Source organism: Pan troglodytes, chromosome 14 (assembly GCF_028858775.2).
Source record: "Pan troglodytes isolate AG18354 chromosome 14, NHGRI_mPanTro3-v2.0_pri, whole genome shotgun sequence".
NCBI classification, from domain to species: Eukaryota; Metazoa; Chordata; class Mammalia; order Primates; family Hominidae; genus Pan; species Pan troglodytes.
The window spans coordinates 104035036-104058011 of NC_072412.2; the positions used below are offsets into that span (position 1 = coordinate 104035036).

Here is a 22976-nt window from a genome sequence, read left to right on the forward strand (position 1 = left end):
GGGGTCCTCAGCAGGGGTCATTGTGTACAGAGTCTCTGGGTGCGAGAGTGTGGCGCATTTGGATGCAGGGCGGTCAGTGGGTGGCTCAGGGTGAGTAGCAAGCGTCAATGCCAGAGAGGTCAGAGGGATCCCAGCTTAAGGGGAGTCTGTTGAGTGGCATTGCAGAAAGTTCATTCAAGGGGCTCAACTCACAGTGAAGTGGAAGGGGCTGGAGACCACACAGCCAGAATGAGAACAGTGACCATGGGAAAGAAGACAAGGGCAGGTCCCACATTTTCTGGAGGACAAATTGATAGGACTTGGGGACGGGTTCATACAAGGAAAGAATGTGGAGTGTACCCCAGGTTTTAATGTCGTGAGTACCTGGCTGGTGGTGGTACCCATCCTGAAGTTAGAGAATAAATGCGGGGGCCCCAGCTGAGGCAGAAGGAAGTGGGCATGTGTCTGGACAGCTGTGTTTCCAGCTTTTTCCGGGGCGTGGGAGTGGAGAAGCCACTGAGGTTGGGCTATAGCCTGGATGAGAAATCTAGATCTGGTGCCGCATTTTCCTCTCTGACTTGGGCTACTCGCCTGTGCCAGATACTACCATAGGCTTTTCTACAAAAACAAGTCAATTACAAAACCTTTCATCATTTTGTGCCTTTTATGTCTATAGACATGTATACAAATATACACCCACATACATGATAGAAAAATCTAGATTTCGGGCCAGGTGTGGTGCCTCATGCCTGTATTCCCAGCACTTTGGAAGGCCAAGGTGGGAGGATCACTTGAGGCCAGGAGTTTGAGACCACCAGCCTGGGCAACATAGTGAGACCCTGTCTCTAAAAATAAATAAATAATTTTTTTTAAAAATTAGCTGGGTGTGGTGGCTCAAGCCTGCAGTCCCAGCTGCTCGAGGCTGAGGCAGGAGGATCCCTTGAGCCCAGGAGTTCGAGGCTGCAGTGAGCTGAGATTGTGCCACTGCACTCCAGCCTGGGCAATAGAGCAAGACCCTGTCACAAAAAATAAAAATTCAGATTTGGGAGTTACCAGCACATAGAGAGCAAGCCCACTCTGGGAGGTGATTATCAAGTGAGACTTGAAGAAAGCAAACTCGGTTTTTGTGTCCTGGGGTGTCCCCTGTCCCCTGCTCTCCCCCTATCTGCCTGGAAGTGTCCTTGCCTTGGGAGTCCTCCCTCCCACCCAGGTGAATTCATTCCTCCTTTAATGCTCTGTCATCCAAGCGCTTACTCTGTCCCCATCCCCACCATGACTCCAGGAGAGTCAGGGCGCTGTCTGACTCTCATCCATCTCCCCAGACCTAGCAGAGGAGGGGCTCACATAGCTGCTTAGTTACTGTCTGAGCAGACGGGGCGAGGGAAGCAGAAATGTGGTTTTAAAACTATGTAATGCTTACTGACGGCCCCTGGGCTGTTTGTTATCTGAAGACATTTAGAAGAAAACCACAGCCCTCCTTAAGGAGCTCCTGTTGATATATTTGTCCCCAGTTTTTCCAGGCTCAATTTTAAAGGAACATTTATACCTCTGATGTTATATACATAGCTTATATATGTTATGATCCATGTGTATTTTAAACTGCTCCGTACCTTAATAGGCCTTTTTATTTCATCCTGAGAACTTAAGTGAAATAACAAAAAGAGTGAACTATGAACAATGTGAAATTTAAGGAAATTAAACAAATCGTGAAATAGAGAGTGCAGGGGCGCTTCATTTCCCCAAGTGAAACTGGGCGGAACACAGGTGCATCCCATTCAGCTGAACAGGACCCTCCTCCTCTGTTGCCTCCCAAGCACCTGGCGGCTCACCTGTGGAAGCACAGCGAGGCCCTGGAGGCCCTGGAGAATGGGATCAAGAGCTCCCGGCGGCTGGAGAACTTCTGCAGAGACTTTGAGCTGCAGAAGGTGTGTTACCTACCGCTCAACACCTTCCTCCTGCGGCCACTGCACCGGCTCATGCACTACAAGCAGGTCCTGGAGCGGCTGTGCAAACACCACCCGCCGAGCCACGCCGACTTCAGGGACTGCCGAGGTGAGTGCTGGGAGCCTGCGCCACCTGGTGCCCATGCCACAGTTCAGGCCGGGTGCTCCCAGACTGAGCCCAGCCAGGGAGGGGCTCCCCGGGGAGAGAGGTCAGCTGATGCTGGGTCCCAGGTTTTCATCAGGGTGGGCGCTGGTTTTTATTCCTGCTCTGGTGTTTGGTTACATCTTGATTTTTTTTTTTTTTTTTTTTTTTTGAGACTGAGTCTCACTCTGTCGCCCAGGCTGGAGTGCAATGGCGCGATCTCGGCTCACTGCAACCTCCACCTCCCGGGTTCAAGCGATTCTCCTGCCTCAGCCTCTGGAGCAGCTAGGATTACAGGTGCCCGCCACCACGCCTGGCTAATTTTTGTATTTTTAGTAGAGACGGGGTTTCACTGTGTTGGTCAGGCTGGTCTCGAACTCCTGACCTTGTGATCCGCCCGCCTTGGCCTCCCAAAGTGCTGGGATTACAGGCGTGAGCCACAGTGCCCAGCCACATCTTGATCTTTCCATAAAGAAGGTGCTAATGATCGTCAGGACCCCTTTCTTCCTTTCCCTCTTGCATGCATTTTCTCCTTTGGTCCCTGGGTGGTTTTGTGCAAAGATCACTAGAGAAGCTCCGCTTACAGTTAGCCCCCACCCAGGAAGCTTGCTTCTACCCACGTGACGGAAACTCATCCCTCTACCATGGCCACAGAACATAGCTTGTAACAAATCCTGTTGCTCATTGCTGCCGGTCGTTTGTAATGTGCCCATCAGCATAATGAGCATCTCTCCTGTATTAACTCTTCCCAAGCCTCAGGCACAGGTGAGTTCGTCTTACATATGGGGACTACCGAGACTAGAGAGGTTAAGGAACCTGCCCAGAGTCACACAGCTTGGAGGGAAATGATTTGGAACCTAAATCTAGAACCCATGGTCACAACCATCCTGCCCTTCTATCTCATGGACAGTCCTAGCCGCTCATACTTGCTCAGCCCCAGGCCAGGTGCTGCGTACCTGATACTGTACCAACGTTCACACCATTACTCCTTTAAGGACCCCTTTAGATCAATTGCATTATCCCATTTTACAGAGAGGGACGCTGAGACTCAGGGGAAGGGACTTGCAGGGTCACTCAGAGGTCAGAGCCGCATTCCAGACCTGCTTTTCCCACGGGGCCATGCGTGCTCTTCTGAACGGAAGTCGTTCTGTCTGGTGTCACAGTTGGTCTGTGGGTGTCTGCCCTCCCTGGCCTAGCATGCGGAGTTGGCCCTGCGTAGGTGGCTCCCGCACAGGTGGCCCCCGCACAGGTGGCCCCCGCACAGGTGGCCCCCGCACAGGTGGCCCGAATCCACACACCCACTAGGAGGGCAAGGCCCTTATTCCTTGCCTGAAATGTCAGAAACACCTCCCAACTCTTTGGCCAAACGTGTCATCTTTTTAAAAATCCATCCTCTTACACCTTGGCTTAAAACCTGGGTGACGGCTGACTGCCTCAGGCTAAAATCGGAAGTCTTCATGACCTGGCCTGGCCAGCTCTCACACCCCAGCTGCGCAGCGAGCACCTGTACTGGGCATGTGAGGGAGAAGGAACAGTGCGGCCCCTGACCTCACAGGACCCACTGGAGGGTCTGCAGGCAGGTACCTGGGTGCTGGAGGGCCTGCAGGCAGGTACCTGGGCAGTGGCAACCCTGCACTAGGGCCGTGAGAGAGAAGTGGACGGTGCAGTTGGAGCCGGGGCGTTAGGGGGTGTTGGGGGGATCTCAAAGGGAAATGGTGTCTAAGTTCAGAACTAACATGTAAATAGGAGTTTTCCTGGGTGAAAGGAGGGTGTGGAGAATAGAGTTAGAAACAGCACAAGCTCAGGTTCAGAGGGGACAGAGACCGGAACATTGCCAAAAGCGTGCAGGGCACAGGGAGAGCCACAAAGTGAGGCTGCGACAGAAAGCAGGGGCCACATCCCACTGCACCCCATGGACCCTGCAAAGCCGTAACCTAAGGGCAGAGGCCAAACAGGAAGTGTTTTAAGGAGGGAAACAGTGATACCAGGCTTGTTCTAGAAAAATCGTTGTTAATATCTAGAATATATGGCGGACTCCTACAAATTAGTTGTTAAAAAAGGTAACCCAATAGGTAGAAGACTTGGCAAAGTAATTGAGACAGTGACAGTTCACAGAAGGGGAACACAAGTGCCTCCTGACATGGTTTATCATCGACCATCTGTCTTTAAAACAAACCATGCTGGCCAGGGGTGGTGGCTCACACCTGTAATCCCAGCACTTTGGGAGGCCAAGATGGGAGGATCACTGGAGGCTGGGAGTTCAAGAGCAGCCTGGGCAACATAGTGAGACCTTGTCTCTACAAAAAATTTAAAAATTACGAGCATGCACCTATAGTGCCAGCTACTCAGGAGGCTGAGGTGGGAGGATCGCATGAGCCCAGGAGTTGGAGGCTGCAGTGAGCTATGATTGCACCACAGCCCAGGCGACAGACCTAGACCCAGTCTCTAAAAACAAAACCATGCTGCCTCTTGCCTCCACACCTTGGTGCATTCCGTTCCTTCTGCCTAGAGTCCTGGCCACCACCTCCTTGGCCTTTCCTGGCCAGCTCTCTCTCGTCCTTTAAGCCTCAGCTTGTGCCTGGCACCTGATGTTGAGCTGACCTCCTGTCCGCCTTGTCCTGTCACACTGGCATTGCCTGTGTGTTGGCCGAGCCCGGAGGAAAGGACCCAGGGCCCCTCCTGGCTCTGAGGACTCCTCAGATCTGTCGCCCATGGGGGTGAGAGTGGTGTGTGGTTTTGCAGGCGCTGTCCTTGGCGGACTCATCCAGTTCCACTCTGCTATTTCTCTAAACAGTACCCAATGGAGATAGGCTATCCTTGATGATTGAGGAAGAGAGTGCTAGCTAGCTTAAAGCATGAAGTGGCAGCACTGTAGGAGCCTAGATTTCCAGAGCTAGAGGGACACTGAGTGCCAAGGGCTGTTCCCAGCACGCCCCTGCCCATGAGCACCGGGGGCCAGGGTGCCATCATTCCATCATTTTCCTCTCAGAGCTCCCCACTACCCCCCAGCCCTGCCACTGAGCACTGGGTGCCAAGTAAATGTTTATTGGACCAAACTGGGTGGTCATGTCTGAAAATCGAGCAAGGCCTGAGATTTGTCACTATGGCTGAGACCGCATTCTCTGATAAGCCTGGGAGAATTTAACTCGCATCCTTGGGGGGAAAAACAAGAAAACTAAATGCTTCCCTTCCAACACTGAAATGCTGGGGGAAAGCGGTGAAAGAGGTATTTAGTGTTCTGAAGACTGAAGTTCAGTCAACAAGTATTTCTTGCTTTTCTTGACCAAACTACCCAAGTGCTCAGCCGCTGGGGACTTGAGTGCCACCCAAACTTGTCAGCCACTGGGGACTTGCGTGCCACACAAGCTTGTATTAATCAGGCACTAGCTCCTTTTAAATATTGGATGCCCACCAGTATAGGGGAGCTGTGCCTCTATCGAAAAATAAAGGCCTGATGTGGTGGCTCATGCCTGTAATCCCAGCACTTTGGGCGGCCAAGGCGTGTGGATCGCCTGAGGTCAGGAGTTCGAGACCAGCCTAAACCAACATGGTGAAACCTTGTCTCTACTGAAAATACAAAATTAGCCAGGCGTGGTGGCACGCACCTGTAATCCCAGCTACTCGGGAGGCTGAGGCAGGACAATCACTTGAACCTGGGGGCAGAGGTTGCAGTGAGCTGAGATTATGCCATTGCACTCCAGCCTGGGCAACAAGAGCAAAACTCTGTCTCAAACAAATAAAAGAAAAGAAAAAATTTGAATTCTACAGCAATTCTTCACAACCATCTTGGTAAACAGTGTAATTTCCACACAAGACAGAACTGGGGTGTGGTGGAATGTTAGTTACCTGGAATATACTGACACTTCACAATATCAATTACACCTCCTCCCAAGGAGGTGCTGACTTTGCTCCAGATTTTTCTATGGCCTCTTTGTGTTCACTGTGCCTTGTTCTTTCCGAGTAACAGGAGGGAAAAGAAAAGTCTCTACCCAGGGACAAAATTCAAGGCAGTCTTCTTCCCCCGTGTCTTTCCCCTCTAAGCCAACAAGTCCGTCTAATTGAAGGACAGCTGTATGCCACGTCACCATGCAGGGGTCACTTAGTTTCAAGATGCTAAAGTGAAGCAAATAAATACAGAAAATACACCATCAATTTTTATTATAGAGAAATAACACTGTTTTTGCTCAAAAGACACCTTTGAATACCGTGCAGGGACTGGAGTGATTTCCCTGCAGCGTTGAGCTGACAGCTGCTAGGGGAAGACCCCTGCCTGCCTTTCCCGCTGCAGACCGTGTATGTCTTTCCTTCACAGCCGCTTTGGCAGAGATCACGGAGATGGTGGCACAGCTCCACGGTACAATGATCAAGATGGAGAATTTCCAGAAGCTGCACGAACTCAAGAAAGATTTGATTGGCATTGACAATCTTGTGGTTCCGGGAAGGGTAAGCAGCAGTGGCCTCACTATGCACTGCGGGGGGAGCAGAAAGGAGGCGTCGGAGGGACTTACATTTGAACCTTTTGAAGAGAGACACTTGCAAAGCAAAATGTCCTCTTTCCATCCACCTGGGAGACAACTGGAAAAACACAACAGTGTCGTTAGTTCAGAATCATTGCGTTCGGAGGAGATAAAGCAATCCTCTGACCTCATATTCTGCTTTTTCTCCTTACGGGGTGATTCACTTCTTTACCTTTTCCCCTACCATATCCCACAGAAGATTTGAGATTGCTTATTTTATTTTTTTTAAATGTACATAAATGAAAATGGAAAATTTAAAAAAAAATTAGGTAAATAGTAATAAAGCCGGAAAGGTAGTGCATTAAATTATGCTAGAAATTCCCATGCAGGTATGAAGTGTTTTTTTAAAATTCAATCTTCCATATATAATTTAATTTGAGTTCAAAATAAAAATACCAAATCTTAGCTGGAAAGCAATTCCAGGAGAGATGCAAGTTCACTGACACTGTCGCCTACCCCTCCCCAGCCCCCTGCCTGAAATGCAGGTTGATTCCTACTCAACAGGGCTTCCTGCACACACTCCTTCCAGGCCAGTGACAATGTGGAGGACAGGAACAAAGCCTGCCTTCTCCACTTCCCTTCCTAGAAAGCCATCATCACCCAGGAATCAAACATATCATTCAGTTGCTGCGTCTCATCAAATCTCTCTCTGGGATCTTTACCCTGTGGCGCCCCCATTTCAAATGCTACATCACCCAGATCGAGAGACAACTCACTGTAGCTGCTTTGATCTGCTGCTGCAGGATCCAATATCTCAGGGACTTTTAGTCTTTTTCCAACAGGCAGCTGCCCTGGAAACTTGACATCTGTAACTCAGGGCAGGGGAAGGAAGCTCTCCTTGTTTTGGAGCATTTCTGTCAGGAAGCCTAATTACAGAACTGACCAGAAGCCATGTTGTGAGAGATTGTCAGAAGAGCCATGCGGTAAGCGCTGGCAGAAATTAGAGCTGGGATGGCCTCAGCTCTGCTGGTGACAAGATCCTGCCAGGCCTCGGCACTTAATGACCTTATTTACCCATCCACACGGAACCCTCAGAAAAGCCCTGTGGAATCGATGTAATTTTCTCTCAGCTTTGAAAGTTATAAAATATTTAGCATCTCATGCTACATGGTGAACAGACCATTGATAAAGAATTCCTTTTTTTGAGGAAATGTTTTCCACTGCAATGGAAAGAACCTTGGATTGGAGGAGGTGGCCCTGGGTTCAAAGTCTCGCTCTACCAGAGCCGGGGTGGCGGGGGACCATGCACATGGAGACCATGGCCTCTCCCTCATAGGTCATTAAGATCAAATGAGATTTGCTCCGTGAAAATGACATAATACATATTAATTATCTTCATTTTCCCCCACCTACATTTAATTGAAGAGATGAAACGTACCCATAGAATAGTGGCATTAATTACACTGCAGAGCACAATGGAAAGCATTTTGCTCTATCACACACCGGCCGATCAGGTGATCATGGGCAAGTTTCTTAATCATTTGCGCCTCAGTCTCCTTATCTGAAAAGTGGGAATAATGATATTGAAGGTGCAGGCTCACGTCTGGAGCTCCTGTAATCACTCCGTGTCGCAGGTGATCAGTGACTATCTGAGGCTGGTGGTGCGGGCGGTAAGAATTATTTACTAAGACAGTTATAGATAAAGAAAGGCAGGCTTATTCGAGAAGTAGGAAAATACATTGCCAGAAAGCAACAGCAAGAAAGCAACATCAAGAGAGGAGCTGACTGCAAGGAGACAAAGGCTTGCTGGGGATTTTTACCGGGTGGTGTCTGTGCTGTGTGCCCAGGAGGGCTTTGTGCAGGGTGATAACGCCGCGGTTGCAGGGAACTCACTTGCGTTTTTCTATCAGCCAAGGGTCTGGTGATAGCTGGGCGCAGGAAGATGGTGAGTTATCTGTGCGGGAGGGCTGTGTCCTGGACCCTGAAGAAAGGCAGACCTGTATAGCTTCTCCGCTTTGTCTTTTTGCTTTCTCTCAGTCCCACCAGCCTGGCTCCTTTTTCCTTATTAGGACTCCACACTTAGGACAAGCCAGGCGCATCCCATGTGCTCCAGAGAGGAGGCCATTGTTATTAGTAAAGGTGAAGATGGAATTGGGGTGCTCCTTCCTAAGCTCAGATGATCCCCTGATTCTTTCACTCATCAGGCCGCCTCACGTCCACTCATTGTTTCAAATCAACCCTGAGCAGGATGGGAAGGTGGGATCGGAGGCCCCTGAGGGAGCACGTTCTGGAAGTAGATGGTGGCGATGGCGGGGCTACCTTGTGAGTCCACCAAGGCCACACATGCTCAGTGTTTGTGGATTCTACCACAATTTTAAAATGATCACTTGTTTGTTTTTAAGTGCTTGTGCCCCTGCGATCCATGCCCTCAAGAGTGTACAGCCCCGGGGCGGAGGTCACTCGGGAGGCACAGGTGCCTTGGACACATCTGCCTCTCACTCCTTTATCCTCAACGCAGTTACTGCTCATTGAGAAGCAGGGTTTTCAATCATGGAGAAGCTTCCTCCAGCCACAGTGCTCCCATGTGGCCTCTCGGTCCTCAAGGGTCCCTTGCTGCCACTTTTTGTAGCCTCTTTCTTCTTTGAGAACTGCTTGGGGTCCTTCTGATCTCCCTCACCGTGGGGAGCCCTGGGGATCCTGGGGTTACACACATGGTCCTCAGAGAGGCCCGGGCACTCTTGAACCCGACCGTCCGTATCCTTTGTTGGGGGAGCTGCTGGTGGTACCCGCCCTGTACCTTCCTGGGAAGGAGACAGGTGATCCCTAGAGAGGGTTTAGCACAGCACCTGGGGCCGAGCAGTCGTGCAGTGATCGCAGCTGAGTGCTGTAACTTCCACCATGCAAGGGACCCAGCTGGGAGGAAGCCAGTAGGTTTGCACGCTCGCAGTCCATTCTTGGGGTCTGCACACTCGCAGTCAGCCCTCAGGGGCTACAAAGTCAGCCCTCGGGGTCTGCACACTGGCCGTCAGCCCTCGGGGTCTGCACGCTGGCCGTCAGCCCTCGGGGTCTGCACGCTCGCAGCCAGCCCTCCGGTCTGTCTCCCCTGCAGGAGTTCATCCGTCTGGGCAGCCTCAGCAAGCTCTCGGGGAAGGGGCTCCAGCAGCGCATGTTCTTCCTGGTGAGTGGAGAGAGCGGCTTGTCCTCACAAGGATTGTGTCACCTGGGCAAGCGAGGCTCCCAAGGCCGGACCTCGGCCACCCAAGTGAGGGACCTGGGGTAGAGGAAGAGCAGCCAGAGGTGCCCAGGCCCAAGTTCTTGAGGACAGTGAAGGCACAGTTGAGGACAGGGAATGCTGGAGGGAAGCCTGCTGTCCAAATGTGGTCTCACCTCCACACACTTCTGATTCCTCCAGTTCAACGACGTCCTGCTATACACGAGCCGGGGGCTGACGGCCTCCAATCAGTTTAAAGTCCACGGGCAGCTCCCGCTCTATGGCATGACGGTGAGTACAGCACAGGCTCGTGGCCAGGGCCTGTCCTCGGGGGCAGCAGGTGCGGGCGCTGCTGACCCGGCAATGAGGAGGGGAAGGAGACTGGATAGGAAGGGAGAGGGTGGCTAGTGTCATCTTGGTTACAAGACATGGGCTCAAAGACCATCGAAGACCATACAACCCTTTCACCTAAAAGCTCGAGCCTTCTAGGGCTTCTCTAGTGGGGCTCTGGGGACACGGCTCGTTCTCCTGCACATGGGATGTGCAGGTCCATTCCTTATAGAATCGAGTGAAGGGGTAAGCTGACAAGGCCGCGTGGCATGAACTAGCCTCCCACCGCCTGCGCCTGGCCCCAGGGGCCCCGACAGTCCTCGCCACACACAAGGATGACAGCGCCCGCTCCCTGGAGCTGGGCCAGCCACCTCGTCCTCCCCCGAGTTGGTTTGGGGCTGCCTCCTGTCCCCCTTGGCAGGCAGGTGTAGAGGGCGCCTGGGCCTGGGATGTGGCCCTCTGGCTGGTGCCCACGCTGTCCTCCGGGATTGGAGAGAGGGAAGTTTGTGGGCTCTGCCAAAAACATTCAGTGTGCCGCGATCTTCCTGTCACCTTTCCGATTTTGGTTTTTCCAACTCAGAGTGCCTTCTCCCTCTGTGGGGCTCTGGGTCTCCTGAGCCCTGCTCAGGGGCACCCCTCCTTTTCCAAGTTGCCTGGCTGCCAGCTCAGGGATGTTTGGAAGTGCATCACGTGCCTCATGGTGACGTTATCTTCTCTTGCCCACAGATTGAGGACAGCGAAGACGAGTGGGGGGTGCCCCACTGCCTGACCCTCCGGGGCCAGCGGCAGTCCATCATCGTGGCCGCCAGGTAACTCGGGAGCCCGCCCCTTGCCTGTTCCCCCTTTGATGTGCTGTGGCCTGAACACCTGACGCGTCTCTGTCTCCAGTTCTCGGTCCGAGATGGAGAAGTGGGTTGAGGACATCCAGATGGCCATTGACCTGGCGGAGAAGAGCAGCAGCCCCGCCCCTGAGTTCCTGGCCAGCAGCCCCCCTGACAACAGTGAGTGTGGCCAGGGCAGCTTTCCCATGCAGGGGTCTGGTTCATGGAGGGACAGCATCTCTGCATCTAAAGCCACCCCATCGGGTAGGCCTCACATCCGTGGTGTATAGCTGTGTTTAAAGCCAAAGATTAAGACAGTTCTTTTTCCTAAAAGTAAAACCCCTGAAATCAGCATGAGGGAGCTGGGAAGTCACCTTTTCTGGGCCGGCATTTACCCTTGTCCAGGGAGAGAACATCAGGCTGTCCACACACCCGGGAGGGGCTGGGGCTCTGTGACTGGAGCTGCAGGGTCCATCGAGGCCTCATTAGATTCTGGTTGGGCACCACAGGTTGTGACTGCTGTGAGCCCCCCAACCTTCCAGCACCTCAGAATGTATCAGGAAGGGGTGCTGGGAGGAAAGATCAGAAGTGCTGCCTTTTGCCCCATCCTGTAGAGTCCCCTGATGAAGCCACCGCGGCTGACCAGGAGTCAGAGGATGACCTGAGCGCCTCGCGCACGTCGCTGGAGCGCCAGGCCCCGCACCGCGGCAACACAATGGTGCACGTGTGCTGGCACCGCAACACCAGCGTCTCCATGGTGGACTTCAGCATCGCAGTGGAGGTACGCAGGGGCAGGGCAGCTCTGGTTCCCAGCTTGTGCTGGCCCAGGCAGAACCCAGGCAAACTTCTGGGCCAGGGGCTTGAGGGAGGCTGGCACTGTGGGTGGCCCCACCCACCCGCGGTGGCTGAGCAGGGAAGGATCAACGCTGGGCCCCCTTTGGAGCCTGCCGGAGGTATCCCTGCAGGTGATGCTGAGTGGGCGCCGACCTCCCACAAATGCAGTCATGTCTCTTGGTGCTCATCAGTCCTGCTGCCATCCACAAGGTCGTTTTCTCTCTTTCTTCACCTGTTTTCTTGCCTCTCATGCAGTTAGCCCAGAACACAGGGCCCAGGGCACAGCTGCTGGACAGTTCCATGGCTGTCATGTCCTGAACCGCCCCACGGGAATCTGGTGCATGGGAGGGAGGAGAGTCTGCACGATGGCAAGCAGGTGCCAGCTCCTCCCCATCATGAGGGTCACGGCAGACACTCCTGTGACAAAAGACAGGCTAACAAGGGAAAAGCATGACCAGTTTATTTCATCGTCATTTTACATGACATGGGAGCCTTCAGAACGAAGACCCAGAGGTCCAGCAAAAACCGTCTGTTTTTATGCTTCGCTTCCGTGAAGAACAGGGCGCCGTGTGGAGCTGATGGGACAGGCTGAGAGCTAGTGCCAGGAGGGTGAAAGGAGCCCCGCAGGGCCCCTCCGGGTTTTCTGGGCCTTTCTGAGCAGCGTTCCTTGCTCCGGGGTATGGTGCGGGACCCTTTCTACAGTGGCGGTCTTAGAACCTCTTCTCACACAAGGTGGGCCAGGGAGTAAGTTTATAGCCAGCTCTTACACAGAACGGTGGAGAAAGGTTAGGGTGACCATTTTTGGTTTTGTGGCTGGCTTTGGGGGAAGGAGGTTCTGGTTTCAATGACCCGCCTTAAGGAAGGGGGAGTCCAGTTTCCGTGGCTCGCCTGGGGAGGAAAGGGGCGAGGCAGGAGGTGGGCGGGGAGGCCTGGCTTCTGAACCTTTCACTTCAGGGTATTGTTTTCTGAGCCCACCACCTGAAAGTTGGCTTTGAAGATGCATCTCTCCCAGATCTTGAATCCTTCCAGACCCTTCCAAATGCCCATTCCCTAAGCATTCTTCAGTCCAGGCCCATAGCTGTGTTTCAGAACACTTCAAGCCCATGAAGGTGTGAAACAGGAAAGCTTTCTTCATCTCTCACTGGCAGTGGAAGCTGCCCTGAGCTGGGGCGAGGCCATTCATCATTGTGATTGTGTTTTATGTGAATGCTCACGTTTCACTGCAGAATCTCTGCCCCCGCGCCCTCTGCGGGGCTGCTGCAGTCGAGGCAGGACTCCCTTCCAAACGCAGAAAGGGCCAGTTCCCACACAGGCCTGGTCCAAAGAGTGTCACATAAGAGACTCTGGTCAGGACAGGAGTTTGCTGGCTCTTGGAACCAACAGCAGCAGGAATGAGCCAGCAGTGCTTCATGGAGGGTCTCGAGTCTCGGAATTTATTCTCGGGAAACGACCTTCCCCGTTGCTCAGACCTGCCTTTATTGAGTTTCCTGCTACAAGCCACTTGTTTCTAAGCCCAGTCCTGCTTCTGAAGACATCCTCAAGGGGACACGTCCGAGGTGCAGGCCCTGGCTCCCCCACAGGCACAGCCTTTCTTCCCAGCTGTCCCCACACACGAGGCTCTGTCCCATGGGGTTCCCCTGAGTGTGCAGGTGTGAATATTCCCTCCCTGGGCCTCCTGACAGCCCAGGTGTGAAGAGCACTAAACATTCTTCCCCAGCTTCACACCTCCACCAGGCCTGTGTGCAAAGCTTGTGGGTCTGAGACTTCTCCCAGGGGATGGGGATTATGATAGCAGGAAAGGAGACCCCCGACGCGGAGGAGCAGGGAAGAACCTGCGATAGGCTCATGGGAAACGAGGCCTCATCAGATCTCACCTGTGGGCGTGTGTCTGAAACGAAGCCAGTCGACGTGTGGCGCCGCCATTGGGGAGGAACCGTCTTGGCCTTGCTTCGTCCTGACCTCAGCAATGTGTGAATTACGACTCTCAAGGCTGGGGTTTGTCATAGGCCTCAAAGCTTTTTACATACCTGGAGGCACCCAGGCCATTCAACGAGGCAGCAAATACCCAAGTGGGGTCCAGGTGGCCCAGAGCCACCTGCAGCCCAGCTTTTTTGGATAACAAATCTACACAGTCGCAGCCTTCCGTGTGCATGATCAGGTCAAGGCACTGAGTCAGGGGCACGCTGGCCCCCAGCCAGATCTAGCCCCGGCCTGGTGGCTTACAGCCTGCGAACCAAGAATGGGTTTCACTTTTTTTTTAATGGCTGCTACATAATGTCTTCAGTTTTGCCCCTTGGCCTGCAAAGCCTGAAATATCTGCCGTCTGCCTTTTGAGGAAAAGTCTGCTGACCCTAGTAGAGAGCAGGAGAGTGAGCCACTGGCCAGTGGGGTTTGAAGGTGGCAGTGACCACCTAGTACAGTCAGGGACCCGGGCTGCTCTATCACTTTGCAGATGTCCCTCCTTGCCAGAAAGCCCCCTCCCAAGGCACGTGGCGTCAATCTCGTGTCGGTGGCAGGCAGCCCTCGCATGCCAGATGTCAAATGCTCGCTGACTTGCAGATGAGCCATCCCCAGGGCCTCCTCCCTGCATGACAGGACAAAGCAGCTCCATCTCCTCCTGACTCAACAGCCTCCTCTCCCCAGTCCCGTGCCCAGCCTCTCCCAGTTCCCGCTCCCGTCTGACTCGTGTAGGCACACGTGAGGAAGGGGCGTATCTGGGGACCGTGTGGCCTCACTGGCCTCTGCTAAAAGTTGTGGGCAAGCCGGCAGGTCTGGGGGCTCCCACCAGAGGTGGGGTCAGATGTTGGGATGGCCAGAGGGCTGCCCAGCCTGTGGGCACTAGAGCCAGTGAAGGGCCAGAGGCAAAGCCATGCGAGTTGTCTTTTAAGGCTGGAGTGGCGAGACGGGACAGCAGGGAAGTTGTTCAGCAGACGGAGCGCAGACAGGACTGGGAGGAGGGAAGGGACGGGGTGCAGACAGGACCAGGAGGAGGGAACGGACAGTGGGGCAGGGGAGGGAAAGGACGGTGCAGACAGGACCGGGAGGAGGGAAGGGACAGTGAGGCCGGGGAGTGGCGGGCACGGGGGTTATATTTGTTCCCCGTGGCGTCACACGGCACCAACCTCAGACTGGGTGAGGCCACAGAAACATCTCCCACAGTGCGGGAAGCCGGAAGTCCAAAATCAAGCTGCTGGCAGGTGGGTTCCTTTGGGAGGCCTTGAGGGAAAAATGTCCCCACCTCTCTGACAGCATCTGGTGGCTGCGGCAGTCTTCTTCTCGGGGGTCCCCGACTCCACCCATGTTGCAGGGCTCCGGTCTGCCGTGTCACCAGCTGTCCTCCCTGCATCTGCACTCTAATATCCTCTTCTAAGGACACGGCTCGTGTTGGGCTTAGGGCTCATCCTAGTGACCTTACCTTGACTCGATCGCATCTGCAGAGACCCTGTGTCCATGTGAGGTCACCATTGTAGGCACGGAGGGTTTGGACTTGTTGGGGGTGCAATTCAACCCACAGCAGGGTCTGAGGGGATGGGGTCCAAGAAGGCAGAGGAGCGGTGGCCCCAGTGACGGGCCACGAGGAGACAGGGCAGGCTGGTCTGGTTCTGAACAAGGATGTTGACCCTCTCGTGAAGGCAGTGAATGGAGACAGGTCTGGGAGCCACCAGCATGGCCTCGGCCTCCTGAGTGCAGGGCAGGAGACTCGTGGCGCGCAGGGCCCGTAACACGCTGGAGGCCAGGATGGACCCGACACAGGGGAGCGGGAGGCTCGGCCTGGCCGTGGGGAGCGAGGAAGGGCCGCTGGATGTGCCTATTGATAAAGAGGTTTCCAGAGGCTATTGGAATGGCCAGGCAGAAGCTAGAGAGCGCTAAGGAAGCTGCTTTGGAAACAAAGGGGCCCAGACTGTGATGGGTGACATGTATGAACCCCACTGTGGGCTGGCTGCTGTGTGAAAATTATGTGACTCAGTATGAAAATACCTAGGAAAGGGGAGTGTGCCACCCTCCTTGCTCCATGTTGCATGACCCAAGATGCCGCATGGGCATCAGCCCAGCCCTGGCCACCACCAGGACCTTCTGGGAACCTGGAGCCTTGCGTTTTCTTGTTCCTTTCTGCCACTGGGGGAGGAGGGTGGATGGCTGGAGCTGCCTGCCTGGCCTGGAACGCCCTTTCTCCCTGTCTGCGGGGTCCCCCACATCCTGCAGCCCCTCACGGACCTACTGTCAGTGTCCATGTCTCTCACTGGACCCTCCCTGAGCAACTGGAGGGCAGGGACATCAGACCATTTGATCCCAGCTCCCAGCACAGAAGCTTAGTGCCAGGGGCACCCAGAGAGATGGAATGAGGCAGACTCGGAGGTCTGTATTTTTTATTGTGGTAAAATAGCTATACCACAATACTGGCCAACTTAACGATTTTTACGGGAACAATTCAGTGGTATTAAGTGCCTTTACAAGGTGGTGCAACTGCTTTGAGTCTCTGCTGGTGATGTCACTTTGGCAAAGGGACGAAATGAGCCACCAGTGTGTCAGGCCTGCTCAGAGTTGTTGGAGGTAGCATGGACACAGGTGCCTGTCCCTGCCCCCTAGCTGGGCTGCAGTGCATCCTAACAATGCTCCAGGGGCTGGGCCGGCCCTGAGCCTGGAGGTGGGCAGGGCTGCAACTGCCTCCTGGGCCACTAGAGGGCATGTGGGAGCCGCTCACATGCACCCCAGGCCCCACTTCCTGGGCAGGGTGCCCGGCCCCTCAAAACGAGTGCTGCTCTGAGCTTGTTGGGATGTATCTTTCCCTCTTTCAGCTTCCGCCTGCTGGCAATGCATGGGGTCCTGCGCCCCCATTTCTGCCTCGGTGTCACAGGGCACACCCCTCTCCCCCCAAGGTGGCTCTTCTCCTCAGGACACCACTCCCGTTGGATTTAGGGCCCACCCTACCCCAGTGTGATCTCATCTTCACTAGTTACCCTGCAACGAGCCTATTTCCAAATAAGCCTGTGTTCTAAGGTACTGGTAGTCAGGACCTCAACGTGTCTTTTGGGGGGACACAGGGACCCCAAGATGCCCCACAGCAAGTGACAAGGGGAAGTGATGAGATCAGGGTCCCAGGACCTGCCAAGTCTCCCAACACACGGGGGAGTGGGGGGGCCCACATCCTTCAGTCACGGACATGCCCCAGCCCAGGGCCCTGGTGCAGGGAGAGCTGCTCTCTGTGCCCTCCTGGGGCAGGTGCCCGCTGTGCTTCTCACAGGCCTCCTTGCCTTTCAGAATCAGTTGTCTGGAAACCTGCTGAGGAAATTCAAAAACAGCAACGGGTGGCAGAAGCTGTGGGTGGTGTTCACAAACTTCTGCCTGTTCTTCTACAAGTCACACCAGGTAAGCGTCTCGCACAGGGCAGGTGGCCCTGGGACCTTGGGGGTGGCAGCATGAGGTGAGGGGGCCGCCCTCCTCTGGAAGGACTCAGGCCTCTTTGGCTCCAGGTGTCACGGGGATGACAGGGATGCTGGCGGGGGGCCCTGTCCACCCGAGGCCCTCAACTCTAGGGAAGACTGACATTATCATCCACTGAAGGACAACTTCTGCCCTAGGAAGGGCCACCTGTCTTCTGCCTGGACAAGGGACGGGGGTTGGCTTTATCTACAGCTGAGTCCTGGCGGGACTTGCCACCTGGGCCATCACGTACAGGCAAACACTGGCTGCCATGGTCCCTTCCAGGCCCACGCCCGAGGAGGGAGCTGCCTGGGCTCCCAAGTCCCTGTCTGATGCGGGGCAGCAGCCAGGCCCAGCAGCAGAAGCTGCCCCCGAAAAGCCACTTTGCTTTGTTTCCCCTTTCCAGGACAATCATCCCCTTGCCAGCCTGCCTCTGCTCGGCTACTCGCTCACCATCCCCTCCGAGTCCGAGAACATCCAGAAAGACTACGTGTTCAAGCTGCACTTCAAGTCCCACGTCTACTACTTCAGGGCGGAAAGCGAGTACACGTTCGAAAGGTAGACACCCCCTTCCCACGCACAGGGCCCGGCAGAAGAGGACCCCCTCTTCCAAACATCAGGATTTCTCCCAAGTCAGCGAGTGAGATGGCCCCACCCTTCCCTGCCAACTAAGTGTTTAGACCTGGGGTCCCACTGCCCGGCACCAGCAGGCGATTCTGTTCTCATGGCAGAACGTGGGGTCCCAACTTCCCTGCGCCCTTACCCTGCACGGTGTTGGCTGAGGCCCTAGACATCTCGCTTGGAGATCTCTGACATACGTGTCTGGGATGATGAAGCTAAGCCCCAGTGAGACTGCCTACATGGTGTAATGCCAGGGGCCGCAGACTTCATTTAGCCAAGAAAGAAATGAAACAGTCAGGCCTAAGACTGTTCCTGCAATTCGTATTTTGAATAGAGATCCTGGGCCTCTGCAAATTGCATCCCCAAGCCGACTACTTGTGCAGTTTGCCCTGCTGAGCCCTCCTCGCCCCGGGAGGCAGGAGGGGAGGGGTCCTCAGCAATATGCTGAGCACTTCCTAAACAATATCACCTGAAAAAGGAACCTAGAGGAGAGCCATTCTCAAATCTGATCCTGGACTGAGCTCGAGAGCTGGGTTGATCAAAGTTGGGACTTTGCTATTATTGTGACAAAGGGTCCAGCCTTGCAGTGCAGATCCTGAAAGGCCTGGGACAAGGCCAGGTAATTTGGGGAGTCCGTCCTGCATCGTGTAGGATGTTCAGCGGCATCCCTGGCCACCCACTAGATGCCCGCAGCAACCCCTCAGTTGGGACATCTAAAAAATGTCTCCAGACTTTACCAAATGGGACAGCATTGCACCCATTTGAGAAGCACCGGTATAGAGCAAATACACAAATATATAAAAAGGGAGATTTGGGCGTGGTGGTGCAAGCCTGTAGTCCCATCTCCTGGGAGGCCAAAGCTGGAGGATCGATTGAGCCCAGGAGGTAGCTACAGTGGGCGATAACTGCACCACTGAACTCCAGTATGAGTGACAGAGCCAGACCCTGTCTCAAAAAGAAAAAAGGAAGGGAGAGCTTCCACTAAGCAGGATGGGACATGTCCCGCCGTTCTCTGCCATGTCCATGAAAATAGGAGGTAGCGTTCTCCCCAGCAACCAGAGGCCACCTCGCTCCTAACTGCTCCAATGGAGCAGGCAGTGTCACCGCAGCAAGGTACTTCCAGCTCCACACTGAGTGAGTGCCCAGGCCAGTGGGTCTCCACTGTACCTCAGGAACGCCTGGGTGCTGGCCGTTCCCTTGCTCTTCTGCTGAAGTGGCAGATTACCAACCAGGCGGCCTGACTTCACCTTGTGTTTCTGTAAGTGATGCCCACCAAAGTGTCATGAGTCCGTCCAAACAAAAGGTTGACTAACTGGCGTTCCCGTGTTGCAGGTGGATGGAAGTGATCCGCAGTGCCACCAGCTCTGCCTCGCGACCCCACGTGTTGAGCCACAAAGAGTCTCTCGTGTATTGATGGCCGGACACACTCGTTTCCACAGTGGCTGCTTTCCTGGAAGACGTTTCCTTTCTTCTGTATTAATGAAGCCTGGTAAAATTAACACCTGTCTGAAAATCAAAAACATGGCTTCGCAGCAGCTCTCCTGTCTCCACAGCCGCGTTTCTTAACCCCGACCTCTCAGCGTCTGAATGAACAGCGCTCCCACCTCCAGTCCTGGCATCCGCTGGGGGCGCTGTTCTTTAGCTAGTGCCAGTATTAAAACATTGTCATTACGAGAGTGCCAAATGACACCTTCCCTCCACCCTGCCCCTGAAAAACAGTACACACACATCCGTTCAACACAAGACAGGGCAAGTGTTTTTCTTCCTAAAAAAAAGTTCTTTTATTATTTTCACCTATTGGCTGCTGCATTTTACGAAGTGGATTTCCCGGTGTTTGCAATACACTCAGTGCAGCCTTAAGCAAATGAGATCATTTTCAGATTTCGTTTTTTTCAGTCTTTCTACTTTTGTAATAATAGGAAGTTAGTAGGACTCACTTCTCTGATTAATAAGCAATTTGCAGCACACAGCGTTCCACTGCGGGGTTTCACGCTCACCTGAAAACACCTGTTCCCGACCTACTTCTTGGTGCAAGTTGACCAAATCGTTTTAAGTGGTAACTCTTTCCAACCGCAGCAGGGTTGTTTTCTGTTAAGCAAAGCCGAGATCCAGTGCAATACCTGGACTGTCACCGTCCTGTGAGTGGTGTACACAATGGGAAGATAATAAGCCGTGGTGTTTTGCTGTCTGTGTCACAAGCATGAAAACCCGTGTGTCATTGATCAGCACCATTTGTGGTATGTTCCGTGATGAGCGTTTAGTGAGCGTGCTGGCTGCAGAGCACTATGAAATCATGGTACGTAGTCCCCAGCACCTGTCGTTATTCCTATATCCTCCTGCAACTGTGGTTTGAAACTGCGCATTCTCTAGTAGTATATATCGTGCCTGTCTTCAAAAACATTTACCTTTTTATACTCATTCCCCCCAGGCATGGGGTAGTGTCAGTCGGACTGCACAGGGAACACGGTTTCCAGTGGCTTTGGCCCCTGCTCGGGAAACGTCTGCCTGTTCTCGATGGTGATGGGGTGGCTGCCATTCCCTTGGTTTTCCTAAGCCCTTTCTAACAAGAGTCTCAAACAAGCGGAGGCGACGGCCAATTCAACCCAATTCTTTCCAGCGCCCCGCACCATAGCACCTGCCCACCTGAGAACCAGGAACGCACCCTCTCTGTGGAGCTCTGACTGGTGTACCTGGAAACAGCAACTTGCAAACGGACGAAGAGCCTGACATGTGTTAATCATTTGCCTTACAAGATGTACCAGACAGTTTCCAGTACTAACAAAGGGAATAAAAATACCTCACGCCACAATCCAGCATATTGATGTTTTAAGGCAAAACAACCAACTTTGTCTGTAGTCTTCATTTTCTGTGTGTGGAGGGGGGAAGGGGACACTCCAGCAAGGGTTTCTAAAGCCCCAGTGTTGAGAGTGAGACAGGGAGGGCCTGCCCCCCACTGTTCCCTATGCTCCCCCCACCTCCAGGCAGGGGCAGAGCAAACAAAAAGCTCCGGGGCGCGTGGCCCCCGCCACACAGCAGCATCAGGCTCCCTCCAGAAGTCACCACTCACTCATTTCCTGGAGACTTGGGGACAAGGCAGTCTCCTCAGTTATTTCTGAATGATTCCAAACTGCTTGCTGGACACTGGTGGTTCTGACCTGTGACCAGCACCTCTGCTTCCTGTGTGCCCTCAAGAAAATACTAGTGTGGGTAACAGTCCATCTGAGTGGAGTATGAGAGACACTACACACGAGACACACAATGACGCAGATACTCGTTTTCTTGAACTTTATTGGCCCCTGCATGATACAGTCCCTGTGCTTAAGAACATGCCCTATTAGGTCACTCTGCCTTTGCTGACACATTTTATAGCAGAAATACACAAGCTGTTTTTAAAGGAGGGAAATATAAAAAATGTTTATAAATTGAGTGTTTTGCCAGAGGAAAGGTACAAAATGCTACATACAGAACCAAACCAGCCACTTCACAAGAGCAATGCAGGAATAAAACTATTGGATAAGGAAGGCAGATGCACTTCCAAGAAAATCAGAACCCAGCAAAAAGTGGCCAGTGCACCCCAAACCACACTGGTGTCCACCTCATTGGCAGCAGCCAGCCAGGACACAGCTCAAAAACGCAGGAGCTACCAGCCACCCAGTCCACAGCCCTCGTCTCCCAGAGGCTGAGTACCTCCCCAGGCTGTAGGCTCTGGGCAGCTGAGCCAGGAGCAGCTCAGGGCTGGCACTGAGAGGCTACTGGTGACAGTAAGCCCGTCTCAAAGGCTGGGGCTGGCTACAGACCAGCAGCAGTTGACGCTGAGGCAGGTTCCAGTGGTAGCCCTGGTGCCTGGGCTCTCTCTTAATGCAGGCCTGGAAGTGGCGACACAAAGGCCAGCTTCCTTGGCTAAGATGCCCTTAAAAACATTGGAGCTGATTTTGTGCATCTACAGAAAGTAATAGCCCAGGAGAGAATGTACACAGAGGTGAGCTTTCTAACTCCATCAAACCCCATCTCCCCCGACAGGAAATGCTGCCAGTCAACTCTAAAAGAACCACTTGGAAGGGGCTGAGTATGATTTGTCTGGCGACTGCAGAGACTCCCCGTTCCTACCAGTATTCATTAGAACCCAGTCCCTCGAGCGGCACACCCACTGTTACTAGCATGAGACTGGCTTCAGTGCTAAAAACTGTGATGTCATTGTCCACTTGTAAATCTGAAGAACTCTGTAAATCAGAAAAGCTGCTGTCCGCCCTGGCTCACTTAAAAATCAGGTAACGGCACACCCTGGGGAACACAGACTCATCTGTGTGATTCTCTCGCAAGGACAAAACTCATCTTTGGCTTATGCCACCGGCCTCACGTAAGGAAACAGTTCCCCCACACAGAATACTCCCTGGAAACACAAAATGAAATCGTCTCCAATTTTATTATTCAACATAACATTCTTGTACGGAGTAATGAGTACAATAAGAATTAGCAACTCAGTTCTATTTCCCCAACCAAAATATATCCCTTATACAAATTAAGAGTTCAACCCAAATCCACTTCTAATAAAATACCTCAATTTTAGAGCTTAAAAACCAGACTGCACTAGCAAACGGACACAATAACCCACTCAAGCATCTGTAGCTCAGGGCTCTGTCCCCTCCCTGTAGCTTAGAGGCCACTAGACCAGCAGATAGCTGCGCTACATCCCCAAGCTCACCCACTAACTTCCTTGCTTCCAAAAATCCTGTCTTAACTCCACAAGAACTGGCACACCCACGGGAGATGTCAATCATCAGCTTTAACAAACATAAAAGAATGCTTCATGTACCAGTCAACAGCTGCTGCACGAACCCTCCCACTCCAGAGACCCAGAGATTTTCCCCCTCGCCAAGCAAGGTCCCACAGCAAACCAAGAAAAACAGACACACTGGCTGCCTGCCTAGCAAGCATAGGCCCCTTCCAGAGAAGCAAAATAACTCTTAAGGTCCCCGGCAACTGCTACAGCAATCGCACAGATCAGCAACCTCCAACTGCATCATCTCGGTGAGCAAGTGCGCAAGCAGTCCAGGGCGCTGACCTGGGCACTCGGCAGCTCCAGGCCTGGGGACTTCTCCCTGGAGTCTTCCAAAGTGTCTCATCACACACACACAGCCACGAGTACACACGCACGGCCACACATACACAGCAGGTGCCCTGTCCTCTGAAGAGTCACATTTCAAGGAGTATGCAAAA

General features: G+C 53.4%; 1 protein-coding gene across 7 annotated transcripts in view; it reads left to right on the forward strand.

The window, feature by feature from the left end:
* Window positions 1-20599, forward strand: part of FARP1 (FERM, ARH/RhoGEF and pleckstrin domain protein 1) — a 311995-nt gene extending 291396 nt beyond the window's left edge. For 6 of the 7 annotated variants that reach the window (XM_063792622.1, XM_016925462.4, XM_001142635.6 and 3 more), the window contains 10 exons: window positions 1794-2031; window positions 6377-6507; window positions 9631-9699; window positions 9934-10023; window positions 10789-10871; window positions 10951-11063; window positions 11498-11664; window positions 16977-17084; window positions 17545-17696; window positions 19092-20599. In XM_063792622.1, coding sequence (XP_063648692.1) covers window positions 1794-2031; window positions 6377-6507; window positions 9631-9699; window positions 9934-10023; window positions 10789-10871; window positions 10951-11063; window positions 11498-11664; window positions 16977-17084; window positions 17545-17696; window positions 19092-19173 — 1233 coding nt within the window. In that variant the 3' untranslated portion in view covers window positions 19174-20599. Of the gene's footprint in view, window positions 1-1793; window positions 2032-6376; window positions 6508-8567; window positions 8661-9630; window positions 9700-9933; window positions 10024-10788; window positions 10872-10950; window positions 11064-11497; window positions 11665-16976; window positions 17085-17544; window positions 17697-19091 lie in introns of all 7 variants that reach the window. The other variant, XM_009427148.5, reaches the window with a different exon arrangement.
* The last annotated feature ends 2377 nt before the right edge of the window (window positions 20600-22976 follow it).